General features: G+C 38.1%; 1 protein-coding gene across 13 annotated transcripts in view; it reads left to right on the plus strand.

The window, feature by feature from the left end:
• The window catches only part of NAV3 (neuron navigator 3), a 944,477-nt gene that overhangs the window by 773,677 nt on the left and 146,768 nt on the right, over positions 1–24,032 (plus strand). For all 13 annotated transcript variants that reach the window (XM_067697415.1, XM_067697414.1, XM_067697416.1 and 10 more), the window contains 3 exons: positions 823–938; positions 17,178–17,286; positions 17,954–18,337. In XM_067697415.1, the coding sequence (XP_067553516.1) occupies positions 823–938; positions 17,178–17,286; positions 17,954–18,337 (609 nt within the window). The remainder of the gene's footprint in view (positions 1–822; positions 939–17,177; positions 17,287–17,953; positions 18,338–24,032) is intronic.

Consider the following 24,032-nt stretch of genomic DNA (forward strand, 5'->3'; position numbering starts at 1 on the left):
TCTCCTTCTTTCTCTTGTAGTTCACGCTGTGGACTTTCTAAAGATGTGGTGTTTTTGACCAAATATATGTAGATTTTGAAGCTGCATAAGGAAAGATAGTGCCTCTTAAAACGTTTGCCTGTGCATAAAAGGAAGAAGCAATGCATGAAGATTGGAATATCAAAACGTATGCAGTCCCTCTGTGGAGTGCTTTTTATTTGATTAGACCTACTCTTTACATGTTAATCACACACACAAATATATACCCATGAACATATATACGCAACTATAAAACATATTATAAAAGGGGGTTGTCAGAATGAGAATTTGTTTTTGATTGACTTTAATTTTTCTGAAATCAAGACATCATAGTGACATTTATACCCCATAGCAAAGTCAATATTTATTTTACTTATACTTTGTATTTTAGGATATATTTTATAGAATGTGCATGGAAAAAATAATTTTAGGGGTGTTTTCGGTGCTTTTATCATTCTCAGAAGAACACAGTTTAGCCAGACTTCCTCTAAGACAGCAGAAAAAAAGGAATCTTTTCTAGTCTTTTGCCCAGAAAAAGTGCAGTCAATTATTGGTAATTACAAGCTTTCAAACTTAGAAAAGTCTAAGAAATCTGATTTAATACCTCACTACAACTTGGGTTGTATATGAAAAGTAAGGAAATTCTCCTGTAGATAGACAGCTTTGGAATGTCCCAGACATAAAGAAATGCTCACTTAACCTTCATAGAAAACTTTCAATACATTGATTTCTTCTTGTACTAGAGAACTTTGATGAGCCGCTGGTGACAGCAATTGGTATTTCTGTCTTCTTGGTTAATTTCAGAGCACATTCAGAAAATGAAGGTACCTCTTTACCATCTGCCGATTCCTGTACCAGTCCTACTAAGATGGATTTATCATACAGTAAGACAGCTAAGCAGTGCCTAGAGGAGATATCTGGTAAGTGACCTGATTGGTGGGTAGGTCAAACTCAGAATTTTTATGATCTCTCCATAAGTCTTTTTATTAAATCATATTTATGCTATACTGTTTTCCCTTAGGCATAAATGGACTGTGTACATTTCATGCTTCAGAGATGCTTAGGTATTTGACTGTTCTGCTTAGAATGGTCTCTGTTGCTCTGTAATGAATTCTGTAAAGAATGGTAGTGCTCTCAGAGGCTGAGATTTTAAGTCATGGTTGCCCTCAGTCTAGTTGAATACTATCAGAGAAGACCTGGAGAATCTTCTATTGTTAATAAGGCAGTTCTTGAATATATCTAGAGATTTAAAAAAATACTAATGATCAGATGGCAATGTAAAATTTCCAAGGCCTCCAACCCTGCTCTGTCTACAATTCTGTGTTATTTTGAACATTTCTACATAGTGGCTCCGAATGTGTGTTCTGGGAAAAATCTAATTATGGAAATATTTCATTATATATAAATAATGTAAGAAAAATGACATGTACATACTCCAGACCCAATTTGTCAGATTCTCAGCTTTAGTCCACTATTTTTCCTAGGATCCGGATAAGCCTAGGCACATATGGAAGCCCTCTGGTATAATTTTATTATATATAGGTCCATATGGACCTATATAATGTATAATATAGGAACTAAGTAGGCTCTTAACGTGATATACTGCTTCCAAGGGGAAAGACAGTTTAAGAACATTTTATGTGTTTCCAAGTATAAGAATGCATGGCAGTAGAGGTATGTCTTTTGGTCCAATAAGTCTCTGACTCAGCCCTTGTATATTCCTAAGGAAAAAACGAAAAGAACTATTTAAATTTTAAAAATTACTATAGTACTCCTAGAACTCAAAGTATTGCTCTGAAGTTCATGAGCATAGCCATATCACAAATTTGGAGGTTAAGAAACTTCCTCACTTAAGCAGACTTGAAACACTTCGGCGAGCATTAGCAGTTACCGCAGTATCCATCAATGGATATTGACAGCAATGACAGCACCACATCCCAAGGGTTCCTTCTGGAATTAACATCAGTGGTATCATAGGCTTCAGAGTTTTCATGTGGAGATGACAGTGGGCCAGTTCAGGGTAAGGGCGGAAATGGTAATGCAAGGCATAACTATAGGGATACTTGTAGATTTTTCAAGCACTTGGAGGAAGTGTTGGTTTTCCCTGGCTCCCGAGAGCCCCTTGGTGAATGATGATATGTATCTGTATTGTGACTAGATATTATTTAAACATAGTGTGGAACGTTTCACACATTTCTTTACTCATGCATGTCTTCAATTAGTATCACTATGCCTACAAAATACTAGAGCTCAAATCTGTAGGAGAAAATGCATTTAAGTACACTTTGAATTCTAATTATGTGATTTTCACAAAGAAACCTTGTTTTTCTGGAATTAGTATATCGCTTAGTATCTCTGATTGAATCAGCAACCCATGTTTGATCTTTTTTCCTCCAGTTTCTTATTCTTTTGACCATTTAATCATTTTTTATACATCCAATTAATATTTCCATTTATGTAAGTCACATCATTATGTTATACACCTTAAACTAATACACTGCTACATGCCAATTATATCTCAGTAAAACTGGAAAAAACATTCTTAATTTCCATTTAATGTTCTGATTTTTAATAGAATATTTGAAAGTGAAAAATAAACTAGACTTTAACATAATACAATAGTCTGATGGATTTATTAGAAGGTATAATATTAATTTATGTCAATAAGTATTGATATAGAATCATAGATTTGAATCTATGATTTAGATAGAAATAAAAGAAAGAAAACAGCACATAAGTGCTGAAATGAGGCTTATCTGATTATGTCATTCCTACGATCATTTGTTTAAAATGAGTCTATAGTGGAGTACCGAAAATTTCTCTCAATGCAAACTTGAGATTTCATGAAAGAAAGATATTTATGATTAGAAAGCTATAAATTGAGTACCATAATTGGAGAAATGTAGATGAGAGTATACTGGTGGACCAGTGATGAGAGGATGACAGTCATAGGGAAGCAGGCCAGTGACAAGAGCAGAGCTGGCATACCCTGGCCTTTCTTCTAATGATCTTGCCTTCTAATCCCTCCTTGAGCTACTTATTCTCCTGTTCATACCCTACATCTGGGCACCGTCGGAATCTGCAGCTTCTCTATAATCTCACTTCCATGCATCCCACTCTTGCTGATGACATCCTCCTATCCTTTCAATGCCCTTCCTTTCATTCTCTGACTCTGACACTGGTCCTACTAAGATTTGCAATTTATTGATGCCACCACCATTACTTACCCTCACCAACCTCTACATATCCTTTCTTCCTTCCTTAATCAGATGAATTCCTGTAGTGACTGAATGTGATTTTACTTTTACATATACCCTTTACTCCCTTACACCTCTTGCACTTCATTGTTCTCATTGGATGAAACCACAGACCTAGTAACATTCAGGTCTCCACCTAGTCCATACCAGCAATGAATGAACCTGGAGAAAAACACATCACGTGTTGATGTGATTCGCTTTACATTCTTGGCCACCAACTTCAAGTGAGTAGTTAATGCTGCCCGGCAATCATTCTGTATTTCTCTGGCGCATTTACTCATTTTTTGTCATCTAAGAACTTGAGATTGTTCTTAGATGACAATTTTATACCTTATCTCTTCTTTACAAAGCTACAGTGCCATTTCTCCCATCCTTTCTCTTAACTGATGACCTTGATGTCACTAAAAAAATTTAAGCAGAGAGAAAAGAATTTCACAAACCCCTGCCACCATATCTACCCATGTACGGCATTTTATACCTATTTACTTCACTTTTCCTTGGATTACTTTCTTTTCTACCTTATCTCCCTCTATACCAAACCACTCTCTTTAGCCCCACAGGATGCTGCCATCTCTGCAATCTTAATTTAAAATAAAACAAAACAACTTTCCTTGACCCCTTCCACAGCTTTCTTTCTCTATCTAATTTCTCTTGTTGCTACTATATTCTGGCTGCTAGGGAAACCACAAACCACATGCACACTTGAATTTAATGCCACGTCTTAGACTAGCCCTTAGAATATTTCTTCAAAGACAGCATGAGATATGAGCAGGTAAGTGTTCTAGGAAGTAGAAAAAATTAATCCTGGCCTCTGCACTGCCATTATTTTGTTGTTTGCATTGTCCCTTAGTTCCCTTTTTTGTGAGGTGACTGTAGTGATGCTTAATAAACTCAGGATTATTGTGAGATACGGTTTTGTTCTTCCATCCATCTTTTCAGTAATCATTGCCAGGTACGTTATAAATGCCAAGCATGCCAAGGGTTGGGAAAACAAACATGACTAAGACAGGAGTTCTCCTATGGAGGAATAAGAGACAAATAAACTTTAACACCACAAATAATTGAATTACTAGATTTATGGGAACAACTAACTTAACTGTAAAGATTTATACAGGGCCTAAAAGAAGATCACACGTGTGTATAGTAGAATTCTAATGGGTAAAGAAATCAGGAAATAATATTTCAGGAAGAAACAACTTCAATGGAAGTAATTTGAAAAAAAGATTTACTTGTTATTTTTGTCTGTTTCTTATTGTAAAAATGGGTACTTTTGGGATTTTGGTAGCTCAATGATTTTCAATGCCAGTTTCAATGCCAGTGCTACTGTTGAAGCCTTATTGCTAAAGGTTGCTGTGGGGACCTCAGTGGGGAGTAAATCTGTCCTGTTCCCCAAGTGAAGTAGCCTAAATAATAGAGAACTCTGATGGAGTTAGTCTTGGCTGGATAAGATCCAGGTTTTGTGAATTTTTGAAGCCTATACAATTTGGAGGAGCCTGGAAATAATTTAAAAAATACAAAGTTACATTGGCTCAACTAAGTTAGAAGCTCTGTATATTAAACACCACTGGCTTCACAGTAGACGTACCTTGATGTCCTGGTATCGTTTTGCCTGACCAGAATCCATTGCTGCGTCTGCTCATAACAGCCCCTTGATTTTCTTTTGGGGAACCATAGCCCCAACAATCTCTGTTCACGTAGTTCAAATGAAATTGACCCAAGCAGATCCAATCAGAACAACCCATCCCGTTGACCACAGTGACTCTTTCAGGAGTGGACAACTGACCCAATTCAGTTCAATCAGAACCAATGAGAGTCAGTCTCAGAACTTTTCCTGGCTGTTAGGAAAGAGACACTCCGTTTTTCCACTAGACCTGAAGCTAATCAGAAGAAAGCTTGGAGCTGCTGGCAGTTACCTTCACCCTCGAGTGAAACAAACGTAGAGAAAACAGAACCTAAAGCAGAAGAATATTAGCTCAAGGTCTTTGTAGAAAATGTCTGAGCCCCTGAACAAGCCACGTCAGAGACTCTGTCTCCCTCCTTCCCTGCACTTTTCTGTTGTGTTACCCAGGGAAATCCCTTTTTGTACTTAAACAAATGTGAAAAGCATCCCTATTGCATGACCTGTGAGATGCATGGCATGTAAAGATCTATGATACTGTTAAGGAGAAAACTTGAATAGTTCACATTGAAAAGCAGATTTGTTAGGAGGCTTATTAGCTCTTTACATTTCCTCTATGCAGTAACTCATTTGAATTTATAAGAACAGTGTCTTCACGATTAAATGGTAGCAGAAGTTAAAAACGTAGTTAAATTGTGGTGTGAAGATAAGTATCAGAAATGAGTTACACAATAAAATGGCATATGCTGGAGAAAACTCAAGACTTTTACAATTTGGAGACCTTTTATCCCTCCAAAGTCTTTATGTATCTCTCTCAAGTTTCCCATTATTTGTCATGTTCTTAGGGAGGAAACTGTGATATTTACCCAATCTGATGATGGTGGTTCTATTAATTATTACAGTCAGGTGATATGCATTATATAATTTGTGACAAAGACCGAGTGAGCTTCTTGCTTCCAGCCTATCCTTAAGATTCATGCCATGACCTCAATATTACAAGTCCAGCTGAACTGATGGTTTAGATTTTACTGCTTTGGCTTGGGTTTTATTCTCTCATTCATTGACAAAAAGAATCTGGCTTCAGAAACCATCCCTTTCATCAAGTGCCAAGAGATCCTGCCAAATGCAAAGTGAGCTTTGTTTTTCATTCCACTGGAATCATTCAGAAAGTTTTTAGATTTTTTTTAATACATAGGTTCACACATGCCCCTTGTTTTGCATAAGACCGTCTACCAACATGTATAACATTTATTTAATCCACTTTTTAACCGTTATCTAGAATTTATATTCCACTGAAAAATGGTGATAGATGCCAGACTGAATCAGAATCAGTGAAGCCAATATGTCATTTGTAAAAAAGTAATTAAATAATTGGATGAATTCAGGAAATCATTTTAGAAGTAAGAATTTAAATTGAACAGAGAGATAAACTAATGGTTACATGTGTTTTTTTCTGACTTCCCAGACTTTGTATTGAATAATGGGAAGTATTTGGTATTTAAGACCTGTGTAAATGATCACTTATTTTGCCTTTATCTTGGGTGTTTATAAGATTAAGATGATCAAGCTCAGGTCATTTTAAATCAGTTTAGATCTTTTACTTAAATAGCTACTTTGTAATTATGTTTACTAAAGAACTCAAAAGCATTCCTTTTCAGAACATTATAGTAGCTCTACTTTATGTGAGGTCTTGGCTAAATTAGAGCGATTCACATTTTCAGTGTTGATTGGGCATATTTGTCTCATACACCGAGGCTTCCTCCTCCACCTTGTGTAACATACATTTCTGATCATGCTCTCTGGAGCCCGCGAGCCACAACTGCTGAAGCCCACGCGCCTAGAGCCTGTGCTCCGCAGCAAGAGAAGCCACTGCAATGAGAAGCCTGCGCACCGCAATGAAGAGTAGCCCCCGTTCGCCGCAACTAGATAAAGCATGTGCGCAGCAACAAAGACCCAACACGGCCAAAAATAAATAAATAAATCTATTAAAAATAAATAAATAAATAAATCTATTAAAAATAAGTAAATAAATAAACGATTGAATACAAGTAAGTATAAATACACCCATGTATGAATGTACACCCAAAGCAAGCAGAGATAACTGCCTCTAGAGAAGCAATAACTGGGTTCCCTGCTGTTGTTCAAGGTAAACTTAAGGACCCATGTAGTTGTTCCCAGGGGAAAACTACAAGTTGACAATATCTCTAAACAAAGAAACAAGCAAAAATGCCCTTTTGGTGCTTTTCTCTGTTCGGGTTATATCTTCAAAATAGCCAGCCTCTCGCTGCTGTCTCCACTGGACTTAGTCCCTTCCTAAATTCACCCCTACAGCTGTGTTATACTTTTTACCCAATGAATCAGAATGGACCATGTGATTTCATTTGACCAATGACATGTGAGTGGAAAAATGACATGGGCCATTCTTGAGCAGAAGCTTAGGTTTCTTATCTCTTTTTCCCTCTGTCATGATATCAACCTATCCTAGACTGAAGTTGCTCTTTCAATATGGGTCTTTGTATAAAGGGTACCTGGATCAGAGCCACAGCCAACATAGAGTGGACATTAATGTGAGCCAAGTGCATCTTTGTTTCTGTAAGCTGCTGAAATTTCTAAATCATTTGTAAATACAATATAACGTAGTCCAAGCCAGAATTTCTCAACCTTGGAACTATCAACATGTAGTCTGCATAATTCTTTGTTTGGGGAGTGGGGTTCCTGTCATTATAGGGTGTATAGCAGTATCATTGGCTTCTACCTCTCAGATGTCAGAAGCACCACACCCACCTTTGTGACAATCAAAACTATCTTCTGATACTGCTGAATGTCCCCTCGGGAGGACCCAGTTGAAAACCACTAGTCTCTAGTCTCACTCTAGAAGTTCTCAAAGTGGGGTTCGTTCGAGAGCTAGCAGTATCTATATCACCTGGGAATGTGTTAGAGATGCAGCGTCTCAAGCCCCTTTCAGACTAACTGAATGAGTAGAGATGGGGCTGGGGCCCAGCAGGCTACGTTGTATTAAACCCTCGGAGAGATTCTGAACATTCAAGTTTGAGAACCACTGGTCTAAGCTGACTGGTACACAAGTATCCTTGTATAAGGAGAGGGCATCTTTATTGCTTTCACTTATAATGCTCAAGTTTAACTTTTGATGCCTAAAGCGTAAGAATTCCATTTTTTGTGAATCTGTAAGACTTTAGAGGATGCTGCTTGTGTCCTTTAGTGTAATACATATCAAACACATTAAAGTTTCATAACCTTAACAAATTTACTCTAGTCTTATAATCTGCTGATTTACTGGATCACAATAACTCCAAATGAAGAAAAAATCCAAAGTGAGGTAGCATCTTGATCTTTTGAAAAACACTTTATAAAATGATGTTTTTAGAAGGATAATTGTCAGTTTCTATGATTCAGCCTTTGTACCCTCATTTTATTTAAGCACATTTTGTATAAACATAGATTATTTTTGAAGAATGAAGAATTGAGAATCAGTATTCATAATTCACAGGTTTGTTTAATTGCAAAAATTTTTATCACGAATGATTGCCCTTCCTTCCATCTAATACCCTTTTACATATACCCTTGAGCTTGAGCATAAGGAATAATTAACTTTGCAAAGTAAGTTGTTATCATATGTAAAGGTATAGGCAGTGTACATTATAATGCTAATTTACATAGTTAAAAGACTGAGCATTCCCCCTAGCTGAAGTTAGCAACAGGAGGTTAAAAATCAGAATTAATTTGATGATATTAGCTCAGAAAATGGTACGGAATTCTATCAATTTGAATGACACGAATATTTTAATCTATTTCTCCTTGCTGCCCCCTTTTAGTGAGGAATGTTTATGGGCAGAAAAATCTGAAAAGCTTTTCCTTGATGCTCTTCTCATTAGCTCTCAGTGGTACATGGTCTCTACTATACCTGATAAGTGTTTTAAAAGTTTTCCTAAAATCAGAATTTCAGGATGGTAATTATAACCAGTACAAGATAAATATAAGAAATTTACCCTTTAGGTTTTCTGCTTTTTATCAAAATATTAAAGAGCTGATTGTACAGTAATAGGTTTATGGAATAGACTAAGAAAAATGCTCTATGTCAGAAAACATAATATACGTTTTATGGGTTTTGTCACATCATTATCTTCAATGTACTTGGCCATCAACTTTCAATTATACGCTTTGAGTGAAAATATTCATTCTCAAAAAGAAAAAAGAAAAAAAACCGTTTGAGGTTTTTTTTGCGCTATTTTTGTATAGGAATAAATCTTGATTTTTATTGTCAGATTAGGATTGTACTAAATACCTTCAGAATAAAAAGCCCTTGGATTTGTTCTTTAAAAGAGGAGGTGAAGTCTTTCCCTTTAAAGCATTATCTGTCTGCCGGCGGAGAGTGTCACGCTCCGTTTTTTAGGTCCTTTACACTCTTGAATTTGATTTGTGCTTTTACAGCACAAATCCCAACATTCAGAAGACAGATCTGCCTGCTTCAGCTGCCTGCAGCTACAGAGAATTAGTCTGTCGTTCTCTGTCGTGGAGTGTGTGTTATGTATGTGAGTGAGTGTGTATGTAGTGTGTGTGTGTTTCTCTCCGTATCTGAGGCGGGGTAGCCGAGAGTGATTTAAACGTGCATAGGGTTAATCGTGGAGCATCTCATTCAGGCTTGGCTTTGAAACCTGTGGCATGCTAGGCTGGACAGCCGCTTCTGTGCCTCTGTTTTAATTTAGCAGGATGTTTGCTGCCATGGCAGCCAGCAGCATCCACTGCAGCAAGGAAGAGCCATAGATCTGAGAATGCAGGTGGAATACTAAAACATGAGAGGCGCGTGCAGGGCTGGCTTCAGTGCTTAGTCTGCTCTTACGGGGCTCTGATGTGGAGGCTCTACATGCTGCACCCTGTCAGTTCCTCTAGAGTAAAGGGCTGCAGACCCAGCTAGATCAGTGAAGGGCTGGTGAGAGGCAGGGAAAAAAAGCAAAGCCAGAGACATCGCTGGTGCTTCACTACCTCGCGTTTGGGAATACAGAAGCGATAGAGGGAAATGTGGACCCATCGCCCTGCTGAGACATGTGATTGGATAAAGACTGGAAAACGTAGTTGGCTTCCTGTGCTACTTTTCAGCTGGAGCAGTGTCTTTGATGAACTCTTTTCTGCTTCTGATATATACAAGCAAAACGTTTGTAAGTACTGCTGATGAGGGGCATGACATGGCAAGCTGAATTGTGGGCAACTCATTGATTGTACTATAGCTCTAGAATCTAACGTGAATGTTTGAGCCTTGCCTGAGCTTTTATTGAAGTGCAAGTGTTAATTAAAACCAAAAGGGCCAGTTGGCATCTCAGTGCAGAAAGACAATATGAAGTCCAATTGAAAAAGAAGAAGCCAGTAAGGAGAGCCATGCAGCGGCCAGCTGAACTCTCTGTGTTTCAGAGCAAAGTAAGGCCAAAGGGAGCTTGCCTTCAGAAGCAAAAGTCTCTGACCAATCTGTCCCTCACCAGTGAGGGGGAGAGGCGACCCACTGTGCGCATTTCCAACTGGTTTGGAAATGCCGCCAAGGCCAGCCAGAGAGAATCCAGCTATGCAGAGAGGCGCTCTCTGTCCAGATTCCTGTCAAGGTCCATGCAGTCCCTGTACCACACCAGGGGCCCAGGGGCCTGGAACCTGCTGCCCACCAGCCATGCAGGCAGTGAGAGCTTAGAAGAGTGGTCTTCCGGAAAAGGCTTGGAAGGTGAGAGTGATGAAGACAGCCGGTCCGAAGATGAAAATGTGTCCTCCAGGCCTGGCAGCATCGGCAGGAGCTGGGCCGAAGAGGAGGGAGAAAGCTGCCTGCGGGAAGGCACAGCTCATCTGGACGAGGATGTGATCCTAACAATGCTGGGCGACCTGGAACAGGCCCTTTACACTGACTTGTTAGGTAAGTCGGGTCTGCTCCTAAAAGGAGGATGGAATTTTCAGAAGCTGCCTCTTTGCATAAGCCAATAGCTTCTGTTCTTCTGACTGATGGTTTCGAAACCGTAGTTACTCAAAACAATTTTAAATTCCTTGTTTCTTGAAATGATTGTCTTCAGAAAACTGAACTGTGAGAACTAGTTGTAAAGTGTATATGGAGAAAGTAAATAGCAACCACCTGCCCTGGGCATTATTGGCCTAGAGTCTAGTACACTCTAGACATCCATAAATAAGTGTTAACATTTTAAAACTCCAAATTTGTTTTTTACTTAGTCATTAACGGGGCCTATTTATTCAACTTCCCTCAAGGCGACCTCACCACAGATTTGGAATGAAGAATGAAGGACCTCGTGGGTAAATTTTTTGTAGAGTCAGGTTTCTTCTGCTGCCTCAGTGGTGTCTGAATAGATGGCCTTGTTTGTACCTCGGTGACAAGTACCATACATTCTAGTTATACTTGAAATGCAGAGGCCTCTTCTGACAGCTTTACTCACTTACTTTTTTTTGAAGTGTTGGGCAAAAAATACTTCTGAGTGTGTACATTATAACTATTTAAATTACTATGTAGATGCACGTGAACTGTTCTGATACTTTACAAAGTAGGCCTGTTTGATGACATGATTCTTAGGAGTAACTTCTGATAATAATCTTTAATCAGATATGACAATGTCTGAAGTAATTCTTCAGTCTTGCCACCTGCCTGAATAGCTAAACTGTATACGTTTTCATTGTTATGTCTAAGTTCAGTGCTCTATTGTAGCATATTTATATCATGCGGTGCCTTCTTCAAAAAGTCATAAGCATTAAACCATTGACCACATCCTCTTTTATGTCAGTGTGTATTTCCACAAAGGACTTCATATAGGACTCTTTAAATTTGAAAGAATTAAACCAGACCAGTGATCCCTTTGTTTCTGATTCATACAACTGAAGCCAAATATAGGTTTGTTTTTATTCTCTGTGTAGACCCTCCTGTTACAAGAGGTTTTATGAGATTTTCTGGAATCTTAGTGAACCAGCTTTAGAAGAAGAAAGCTTAGAGAGACAGCAGAGGTGAATATCGCTCAATTTTTCTTGTTAGTTTAGCTTTAAAAGAGTAATGTTTCCACAGTTGCGGGAATAGTGATTTCTGAATCTGAATACACCAGGTGCTCAGACACTGAATATTTACTTCTTCACCATTGTGTGCTTTCCGTGATGAACTGCTTCTCATAAAAAAAAAAAAAAAAAAAAACTCTGCATGCAGTACAAAGGCAAGAGGGGGAGTCTTAATCCTTAAGAATTTTTTTCGTTTCTTGATCCTCTGAAACGGTAGAATCAAATAATATTTGTCCTTTGCCTTGAAAATGGTAGCATTTATCTTGTTCTAAGTACCTCTTATGTAAGTATTTTCAAAGATATGACCAGAGTAAAGTCCCCTGAAAGCATGTGTTGGTCGTTCTGTTAAATGATAGCATGCTGTGGCTGGGTGTGTATATGACATACGCCTGTTTGTACATAAATAACTTGGAGCATTACTGTCAGAGGGTCATCTCTCAGTAGGTGTCTGTGTATTCCATGGTTTTTAAACTGAGCATCTGCTAATTTATTTATGGGATTATTCTCCTTAAGGCTTTTTTCTCCCCCAGCATATGCCAGTATTCAAAGATGCAAATGAGAAAGTAAGAGGAAGAGTTTATTCAAATAGCTCTGATATGAATAATCATATCAGGATAATGAAGCATTGCAATGCAATTCCCTAAATAATGATGCATGTTAAGTTGGTAAATATATCCGAGCCCACAGCACACAAGAATTGCAGGATTTCTGCTACGTGCTTGACTAGGTTCTGCTTCTGACTCAAAATGGCTTCTTCCAAGTTAGTTTTTAGGCAGAGTTCCCTGAGTTCAACTCTTTATTCTTGGATATCCTAATAAATCAGACAGAGTAGGGTCTGTGCTATAACTATATAGGAGAATATTTAAAAGGTAGTGGTAAAGCTGTTAGCCATATTTTGCTATTTTTCCCCCAAAGTGTCTGGTTTAACCTGATGAGTTGAAAAATTTTCTATCCAACTCACCTTTGGGGTCATCCACAAAACTAGGGTGATTTCTCCAAATAAATCAGGCAGCTGTACTCTAAAAAATAACATTTGTAATATAGCTGGTGTAGAGGACATAATTCTCTGTGAATCAGGTTCATTCATATGTAATTTGATTTCCTCCTAAAAGATGACAAAGGCTGGCAGTGTTATTAATTACAGTGTGTGTAATTAAAGCTTGAAAAGTAAGGGCAGGACTGCACAGATTAAATGGTCTGTCTGCCATTAAGTAAAAACGCAAAAGCACCAAACTGAGCCTGTTACTCTGTCCTAATAGAAGAGATGTTACAAGCAAAGAGAAAGTAGTTTGCACTAATGTGAAAAACTCAAAGCAAATTGCAGAATATGCCGTTCTGGAAAATGTGTGTAAGCCCTTACTATTTTGTCTGACAGGAGGCTTCTTCCAGGAATAATAGCTGGCTTTGAGATTATAAAAGTGAAAGGGGACACATTTTTGTGACTAAATTTCTCATGTGCATTTTTCTGCTAACTTTTATTTGTTACTAAGTGTTTAATGGTATTTGCGCTTCTACGTTTGGCCTTTTCACAGTTGTGATTCCCTCCCTGCCCCCATTTCTCTATTTTTTTATGGGATTTGGATACAAATTTACAGGATATTTCAGGCTTGTGCAATCCTTAGGGGGGGTTGTAAGTGCATTTAACTTTATCTTGCCTTTCGTGGGTCATTGAGAACATTTGCTGCAAGAAATTTTGATTTGGTTATTATCTTTCCTGACATGAATGAGGCAGCAATTATGTTTTGCTCAGTAAGTGTTGGGAGGAAAAGGTCCATTTGTCTGATTGTCATCAGTGGTGCAGTGTCATGAGTAGATGTCATGAGGAGAAAAAACAATGGAGAGAGAGAGAGTGATGGTTCTGAAACATGAGGGAAGCTGTATAAAGAAACACTGGATTCAATTGGAAGAATCCAAGGATCTAAGATGCCTGTTGGATTGGAAGAAGGAAATTTAGAAGGAGATAAAGAAGGTGTTAAAAAATACTGAGTGAAATGGAATGTCGGAAAATACACTGTTCTTAAAGTTTATGTAAAAAAGATATTGAAAGTAATTCAAATATCAGTGTTACTAATATTATGCAATTGGCAAGTAGTTGAGATGCAGCTTGATTACAAAGTCAAAGTTCTCCCCAAAGGAAGGGGCTAGGAGATAGGAGATAGGGAGCTTGTAATGGTGTATTTTTGGAACTTGTGTAAGGGCAATGACTTGCCTTCCTTACTCCCTCCAATAAAAGTCATCTCAGCACTTTCTCCTTTAAGACTTTTCTCTTACCATCACTTAGAATCTTAGGCTTCTCTACTGTGTGAAATCTTAGATAAACTACTGTATATTAGCTTCAATGTGTCTCTAGTTTGGTCTCATCCTTCACTGTTACTTTTGCCATTTTAAGTAAAATCTCTTCTTCACCTCTGCCTTTCCTTTGACTGTAATGATATTTTTTTCTGCCCTTCAAGATTTTCCTTACAAAGCCTTCTTTTTCTTTCAGCCTACTGCCAGATTGTTTGGAAATAAGAGGTAGACTTCTTTCTAGCCATTTCTCAAATATGCTGTGTTATATTTATGAGGAGAAGGATGGGAAGAATTTCCAGAGAAAATATAATTAGAGTCTTAAGGGTTATTAACAGTTCTGAATTTTAAAATAATGTTAATCTATGAGGTTAGAAATTGTATGACTTGAATTAGGGTTAGAAAAGTTGTGCCATGTACAACATATTCTTATTTCTTTTTTTTAATTTCTTTTTTTATTGAAGTATAGTTGATTTACAATGTTGTGTTAATTTCAGGTGTACAGCAAAGTGATTCAGTTATACACACACACACACACACATATATATTCTTTTCAGATCATTTTTCCATATAGGTTATTACTAAATATTGAGTATAGTTCCCTGTGCTATACAGTAAGTCCTTGTTGTTTATCTATTTTATATATAATAATGTGTATATATTACTCCCTCCCCTGCCACCTTTCCCCTTTGGTGACCATAAGTTTGTTTTCTCTGTCTGTGAGTCTGTTTCTGTTATGTAAATAAGTTCATTTGTATTATTTTTTTAGATTCCACCTATAAGTGATATCATATGATATTTGTCTTTCTCTGTCTGACCTACTTCACTTAGCATGATAATCTCTAGGTCCATCCATGTTGCTACAGGTGGCATTATTTCATTCTTTTTTATGGCTGAGTAATATTCCATTTGTGTGTGTGTGTGTGTGTGTGTGTGTGTGTGTGTGTGTGTGTATGTGTGTGTGTACACACACACACAGGGAAGTTAGGGAAGTTTTTCAGTACTTTCTAAATCTGAAATAATAATACAGTTATTAAGCATTTCAATCATTCAAATAATTGGTAAATTAAAAGGAAGAGATTTGCAGACTGGCAGCAGAGTGGTGGTTGTTTTGGCAACCATTCAAGATGAAAGATAATGAACAGTATAGTAGTGTTTGGCTGAAGAAGAAATTAGCATTTGTCTTTCTGAGGGGCTGCCATGGTAAAGTGATATAAAATTATTCATTTGGTTTCAGAGCCATTGCGACCCCTGGGTGGAAGTTAAATGGGGGCAAATCATTATTCGTCCTCAGAATTGTTTTTATAATGAGACCTAATTGGCCTAATATTGGAAAGAGTCACCTCTTACTGGAGAGGAGGAAGCCTTTCCAATCTTGGAGGTTTTAGGCAGAGACCCATGGCCACCTCGCTAGTGACACAAAGAGTTTTCCCTCATTGGCTGAGAGGTGAGGCAAGACAATCTCTGAAGTCCCCATCAACTCTAAGATTCTACTATAGATGTTAAATGTGTGCATCTGTTGTGTGTGGGTTTTTTTTTAACCTGGCGTGAATATTGTGGAAGAAAAATGAACAGGTTGAATATCTCCCTGTATTCTTAAAACTGATGGTAGATATGCATCTTGACTTGTCTATGTGACAGTTTTCATACTGGAATTTAATACATGCCATTTTCTACCTTCACTTTTCCTTCTTTTTTTCTTTTCCTTCCATCCCTTCTGCATTCCTTTCCCTTCCCTACCATCCCCTCCTTTGCCATCCTCTTCCTTTTCTTTCTTTCCTATACCTTCTCACCCCTTAATCCATTCATTCCCCTTCCTTCCTTCCCTTTTTTTATTCCTTCTTTCTTTTTATTTAAAATTCCTCGGGCTTCCCTGGTGGTGCAGTGGTTGAGAGTCCACCTGCTGATGCAGGGGACGCGGGTTCGTGCCCCGGTCCGGGAGGATCCCACATGTCGCGGAGCGGCTGGGCCCGTGAGCCATGGCCGCTGAGCCTGCGCGTCCGAGCCTGTGCTCCGCAACGGGAGAGTCCACAACAGTGAGAGGCCCGCGTACCGCAAAAAAAAAAAAAAAAAAAAATTCCTCATCACTGGACATCCTGCTGAGTCCAAATTGAACAGAATTAAGACTATGTTTCCTCTCCTTCCTTTCCATGTTGTTCTTACTATCCAGATTCACCAATCTCAATGGCCACTGGCCTGGGAATTATTACATGGCCATAAACAAAATGGTTTAATGGCACCTCTGTCCCCAAATGACAGATGGAGGTTGAACAAGGCCAACAGTTGTCACCCTGGCAGAGCTGTTTATTTTATGTGTAGACTTATTACTGGATTAGATGCCTAAGACTTTACTGGCGCTCTGGTGTCACATGTGGATATTTTGGTTCCCTGTAGAAAGTGGAGAAATAGTTTAAAATAAAGCTATCCAATTCTTGGATCTTGGTTCATGAGTCTAATAAAATAAAAGACTTAAAAAGATATTGCTTCTATGAGAAAAGGCCTCTGTCTGATCCCCCAGAGTATAAATGTATACTTGCTACATAAGTCAAGTTTGTCTCAGCTATTCTGAGCACACTTTGAAATAGGTGATTATGAAAGCAATTAGGATCCAGATAGTTTCAGATATTTAAATTAAACTTAGAAACATGGAGCACTGTACAGTATATTTCCAAATGACTCTCTCATTTTGCAATGATTAAGGTCATAGACCTACGAAATACTGTTGTATAATCACCACTTCAGATTATTACTTGTAACATTACATTTGTTTCTATTCACATTTTATTTGTAGAAAAAAATTATAATTTCAGATAATAATAGTCATTTGGAATTTTCTACCTATTATTTTACTTTTGCGAAAAGGAACTCATATCTATATCTATATTATAATTATTCAGATTATTCACAGGACAGTAAATGGCATGAATAAAAAACTTATTATTATGTTACTTTTCTAGGTGAAGACCCTGAAACAAGAAGAATGAGAACAGTTAAAAATATAGCAGATTTGAGGCAGAATTTAGAAGAGACTATGTCCAGTCTTCGTGGGACCCAGATAAGTCACAGGTCTTCTTCAATTCTGCCTATTTGGGGGCCAATAAAGAAAAAAATTACAATTAAGCATTTAACTTCTTGTAATGATAAAGAAGGAATTTTAGTTTTCCTTTACTATTTTCTCACTTAAATTTTATATGACAGTGAACTGGTGACTTCTCAGCCCTACCCAGTGATTTTTTCTCCTATCCATCTCCTCTTCAGTATAATTTCCCATTTAAACTGAATTAGCTACTGAAACTAACACCATCACTGCTAAATGGATTTTCACGCCTGCCTCAAATAACAACGGTGGAAGTTGTAATTAAAGTGCATCTGAGGAGAGGTGGTAGAGAGTCTTTCAAACATAATTGTAGTTAACTTCCAGAAAAGTTCTGGGAAGGCTACAATGGGTTAAATTAAGGGTTGGTTGAGAATGTGAAACAATATTTTGTTTTATCCAAAATGTAATGATGGCGTTTCTTTTGAAAGCAAAAAATCTGTGATGAATGCCCCTTCCTACATTTTGATACCTGCAGAGGTGTTTAGAATCTCAAAATGAATGTATAATTTGACTTTCATGAAAATGGACATACTTCTAAGAAATGACTCTCAACTGTAGGCGTTCCTGTCTTCATGCATTCTGGGTCTATGGCCCCAGGTGAACAGAATATAGTGATTTCTCTATTTTATTTGACAGCACCCTGGAGACAACATTTGACAGCACTGTGACGACGGAAGTGAATGGCAGGACTATACCCAACTTGACAGGTCGACCTACTCCCATGACCTGGAGGTTGGGCCAGGCATGTCCTAGACTTCAGGCTGGAGATGCTCCTTCCCTGGGTGCTGGCTACCCTCGCAGCAGTACCAGTCGTTTCATCCACACAGACCCCTCCAGGTTCATGTACACTACGCCTCTCCGTCGAGCTGCTGTCTCTCGGCTGGGAAACATGTCACAGATTGACATGAGTGAGAAAGCAAGCAGTGACCTGGACATGTCTTCTGAAGTCGATGTTGGTGGATATATGAGTGATGGTGATATCCTTGGGAAAAGTCTCAGAGCTGATGACATCAACAGTGGGTAAGTGGCCCTGGGCCCCGGTCTCTAACAGAATTGCATAAAGAGAGGTGGTCTACTACAATGCAGTAGCTGTAGGAAGGGGATATAGGTTAGTTAATAAAGTCATTAGAAAATGTGAGAAATCTAAGGTTATTTGGGGGTATTTCAGCCTTCTCTTCTAATCATTCATGAACAGTAAAATGTCCAAAATTTCTCTAAAGTCTTTTCATTATAATCCATTAACTTTTTCTATTGTTAGTTCAGAGAAACACATGTGCCCTGTGTTTTTCAGAGCGATTTTCACATGCTTCTTAAATAACAGATTTTGTAGTGAAGGACGTGGGAAGGAGATAGGAGGAGTTTTGCTGAGCTGCTTGATTTTTTTTTGGCTTGTCAAAGCTGCCTGTAACTGCTTTGAGGAACACAGATTTTCTAGCATTCTTCAATTATATACCTCCAATCTGACTTGAGAGAAAATCATTTTAGATCTGAAAATTTCAATCTATTTATTCTCTTTTGATGGCATCAGATTTTTTATGTTAACCCCTGCTTTCCTTCTGTTTTCTATTACATTCCAAAAAGAGTTGTGATTATAAAACTCTCAAAAGCATTTTGGCAACTTGGAATATTTAGTTCAATCTGAGGATGAGCCCCACTGGAGGAAATAGGATATTCAATTAAAACTACTTCTATTAATAACTGTAGTTGACACGTTGAAAATTTATTACCTACTTCACTCTTTTTAAGCGCTTTAAGGACATTAATTCATTTAACCCCCTCCCCACCACCAACCCTTATGAGGTAAGTATTTTTATACCTGTTTTACAGATAAGGAAACTGATCCCACTTGGCCCCAACTGTATTAAAGCTAAGCAAAGACTAGACTTGCATTAGGACTCAGATACATCTGACTTCAAAACCTAGGCTCTATAATAAAAGGAAAAGCTTCCCAACTAACTTTATCTATATTTTTCATGTGAGTCCAGGTTTTTACCTCTTCTTTGTCCTTATGCATCTGAGAGGACTGGTCTCTGAAATCATTCTTCTGTACAAGTAACCTTTCCTGACTTCAGTCATGAAAAGCTTGTTTGAATGGGAACAAGACCTTAAAAAGTACAAAAAAACTTTTGATCAGACTTAACAGCTCTGCTTTGATATCCTGATACCCACCAGTTCATTCCTGGTGGCCACCTTCTCTGAGTTTCTAAAGGTCTAGAATTAGGGAGACAGGTTATTGTTAATTAGGGTAGGAAGCAGTTGAGTTGCCCCTGGAGTTGGAGTGTCTAAATTAAGTTTCTTTCTACCATTTTCTATCTGCCAACTCCTTGAGAGCTTAATGTATCCAAATTCCTTTCCATAATAAGGATAAAATTGCAAAATCTTCATGAAATTGTTAAGAATGAAGAAAATAACCCACAAAATTGCACTTAGCACAAAGCCTGTCACAATATGTGTTCAGTAAATTATCATCATCATCACAATTACATTTTTATCAGTAATAATTATTAACCTAATAATCATAGGATATGATCTTATATAGGAGATAGTAGAAATTATGAGAGGTGTGAAGAATCCTGGGAAAAGAATACAGAAGAGAGATCATGAGCTGAATTATGTATGTGTGTATGTATGTATGTGTTCAAAAATATTTGTTGCATTCTTCCTATGTGCCAAGCAACATTCTAGGCACTGTGTGTTCAGTGGTGAACAATATAGACACAGTACTGGCCCACATATACTCACGTTAGTGTTTTTATATTTTTATAGTTGCTCATTTATTCAATAAATGAATAGTAATATGTGTACATATGTATGTACGTGTGTATGTATATACATTCTTAGATAAGGGGTTTTTGAAAGTCATTTTTTAAAAAACTGAGTTCTGCTTATAGTAGTATATTTTACCAGCATACCTATAGTCAGGAGCATTTTGTATTTTCCAGGACTCTAGCGGTATTAGGCAACTAACTTCTGTAACACAGAAATCTCAAAATCTCAGTAACTTAACACAAAGAAGTTAATTCCTCCTTCACATAAAACCCCTCCTAGTGTTTCTGATCATCAGTTGGGAACTAAGGTGGATGGTAGGTAACTCTGCTATTATCCAACCAGACTGCCGACGTCACCCTGGGTGTTGATTTCAACAGACCGATGACAAAAGAGAGAAAGAACCATGGTGTAAGAATAGTTCATATGTACCAGGTCTGGAAGTGGGGGTTATGACTTCTACCCACATTTCCTTACCCAGAACTGCTGCAGCCCCATCTCACTGACAGCAAGGCCAGGAACCAATGTTCATCTTTGTGCCCAGGAGGAAGAGGAAATTGGTTTGATGAGAGCTGGCTAGTCTCTGCAGAACTAATGAGAGATTTTTAAGATACAGGTATATTCTTTGTACTTCCTACTTGTTTCCTGCCTCACTGGAAACCTGATTCTCACGTCTGTTCTCCAGTTTTGTTCTCTGTTGGCCTTTCAGAGGAGGTCTTGAATAGTCCCACAAATGAGTCCATGTAAGAACGCATTAGTGGTCTGCATGCTTTGTGTTGAGTCTTTCATACTCAGTGTCTAAAGCAGAAGAAGAAGAAAAAAAAAAACTAAGTAAAAATAACACAAATCCTATTTGAAAGCTTCCTCTGATGATGTTTACCTGCTTGGCCTTATACATGTTCTCTTTCCCATGATAGAGTACAGGACACTGAAATTTAAAGAATGACTCAGAGTTCTGTCCCCTGGATGGAGCATGACTAGACGTGGTCAGCAGGCAGTGTCGCCGGTCTCAGCTCAAGGGTGACTGGGGTGTTATGGGGAGGACACCCAGGATATGCTGTACTTCCTCATTGCTCACCAGCAGATGTAGTGTACCATTGTCAACATCAGTGGGATGCAGCCCGATTTGTCAGCCTAAAGTTAAAAGATAGGAAGATATCCCAGGGGAATTTTAATTTGATGTTTTCTTTAAGAAAAAAGGGCATAGAAAAGTCTGTGCTACAATTCACGAAAAAAATTGAATCACAAAGTTAACTGTCTGTTCCCAATTTTTTAAAGTATGTTTTAGTGATTAAAGGGACAAAAAAGGCTCAAAAGACAAAGCAATGAATGAAGATGTTTAATCTTGGGTATTCTTCTCATGCAAGAAGGAATGTCATGAAGTAAATGGGAAAGGAGTTTCATTTTTTTTGTTGTTGTTGTGGTACGCGGGCCTCTCACTGTTGTGTTCTCTCCCATTGCGGAGCACAGGCTCCGGACGCGCAGGCTCAGCGGCCATGGCTCACGGGCCCAGCCGCTCCGCGGCATGTGGGATCTTCCCGGACCAGGGCACGAACCCGTGTCCCCTGCATCGGCAGGTGGACTCTCAACCACTGCGCCACCAGGGAAGCCCGAGTTTCATTTTTTTCACATACTTCAGGTAGAACTCAGAAAATTAGTTAATCGGCATTCTGAGAATTCGAGATTTCTTGAAGCATGCAAAGGCTTATCTCTTTCTTCTCTTCCAAAAATTACTTTAAGCACTTGGGAATGTGAATCTGCCAGTAATTAGGAATTAGTCAGAGGAAGGCTTCTTACTTATAATGAATCTCTTTGAAAAAGTCTCCATGTGTAAAGCAAAAAAAAGGAACATCCTGGAAAACTGGGGGAAAAGTTACATATTTTAATTGGGTGGAAATTGAAGTTATCTGCAGGTGTCACAGTGATAAATAGTTGGGCCAAGAATATAACCTAAAATCCTGCTTTAAATGGCCCAAACGCAAAGTGATTTAATTCTGGAGAATGACACTTTTTAAAAGGGAAGTGGATACTTTAATGCTGCTTTAATCCCCTGATGCTCCCACAATTCTGCTTTAGGAAACTTTGTGATAACTGAAGCGTTCAAGACATTGGGAAGGGCAGGGTTACTTGAGTTGGGTTAAAAGGATGTACATGGGAAACCACATATTCCTAATCACAATGCTTCTATTCATTTCATATTCAAGATATGAGAGTTATTTTTAGTGAATGTAGAAATGCTAATGGAAAAAATAGCCAGTAACGTTAGTCGACACTTATATAGCACTTATTATGTGCTAGGTCACCATAACTGCAAGAGATAAGCATATCATTACTATCTCCATTTTACAGATGAAACAACTGAGGCATGGGTAGGTTAAGTAACTTTAGGTAGAACTCAGAAAGTTAGTTCATTGGCATTCTGAGAATTCAGACTTTCTTGATGCATGCAGTGCTGGACTTGAACTTAAAAGCAGTCTGGCTCCAGTCTGCACTCTTAACCATCTTGACATACTGACCCTGTGAAGTTGTCTACATGTCTACTTGCCCACATTTCTCTCCTAGGAGTTGATTTTTACAAACAAACATAACAGAGCTTCACAGCAATCATTCATTATTAGTATAGTTTTCTTAGCTAGCTAGCACCCTTGATCAAGGGGACAATCCTTAATATTATCTGTGTTCATGATCTGTGTTCTAAGCGCTGAACTAAAGTTCCTTAGAGGTTGAAAACACACACACACATTTTAGATGCCCTGTGTTTTCATGTCATAACGAATAGCTAATTGTTATATACAGTTTCTGATATAAGATATTGAATGTAAAAACGGAATTCTAGGAAGCTATGGTAGGGGCATAGGTGAATCTTTCCAAATACCCACAAAAATAGACAAAACAACTAGATAGCAAAACCACGGGGAAAAACCATGATCGTTGTTGAAAAAAGATGATGACAAGGTATCACCTCAAACCCCAGGTATAAGCAGTGAAGGACAAACAGTCAAGAGCCAAAGGAGCAGAATGATATCAGCATCTGTGTACGAAGAAACAGAAGGTAGTAGTGGGGTGTCTGATGACACTGAGAGCAGAAGAACCACAAAATAGCCAAGAGAAACTGACTAGAAAACACACAGGGCTTATCTGAAGATAGCAGCTGAAGCTGGGAAGGTTTTGACCACTTGACCAGCCAGAGACAGTAAGGGCTGAAGGTCACATCTGAAGGGAGTGGAGCAATCTTGTCCCCATGTATCCATTAAACTCTCCAGCCACAGCTCCCTTCCAGGACAGGACCCCACACTGAGGGAAAACTTCCAGGAGTAGAAGCAGACTGAACAGGATGTAGCAATAAAAGTGAAGATAGAGAAGGTCCAGATAAAAGTGGGAGATGGGAACAGAGTCCAAAAATCTCAAAAAAGCTAATTATCACATTCTAAAACACTACACAAAAATAACAGAAGCATTTACCGTGTGTGGTTAGAAAGGTATCTAGATCAAGTTTCTTTTTATTCTGAAGAATTAATTTCACATAAAAATAATTAAGAGAAAAATGTCAGGATAAAACCCCACATAAGCCACAAACATATACAAGACGTACAACTAATAAAGGTATACTATCAATGGGGAAAGAAAAAAATAAAACTAAATATAGAATCCAATAGAAAATGAGCAAAAGTCATAAACAGACATTTCACAGACAAAACATAAATGGCCTATAACAAAGTAAAAATTTGATCAACCTGCTTGGTAATCTGGAACTTGTAAATTAAAGCCAACACGAGAATTCTTATTCATAGACAAGTAGAAGTTTATTCTGAAAATGTTTTGAAAACTCTTTGGCATTGACTAGTAGGGTTTGAATATGTGCATGTATCCCTTTTGACCCAATGATTCCTCTCCTAGATAGAGACCTTTGACAAGCTCTTGCCTGTGAGCATAAAGAAATGTGCATATA

This window comes from Pseudorca crassidens, chromosome 11, assembly GCF_039906515.1.
Source record: "Pseudorca crassidens isolate mPseCra1 chromosome 11, mPseCra1.hap1, whole genome shotgun sequence".
Taxonomy (NCBI): Eukaryota; Metazoa; Chordata; class Mammalia; order Artiodactyla; family Delphinidae; genus Pseudorca; species Pseudorca crassidens.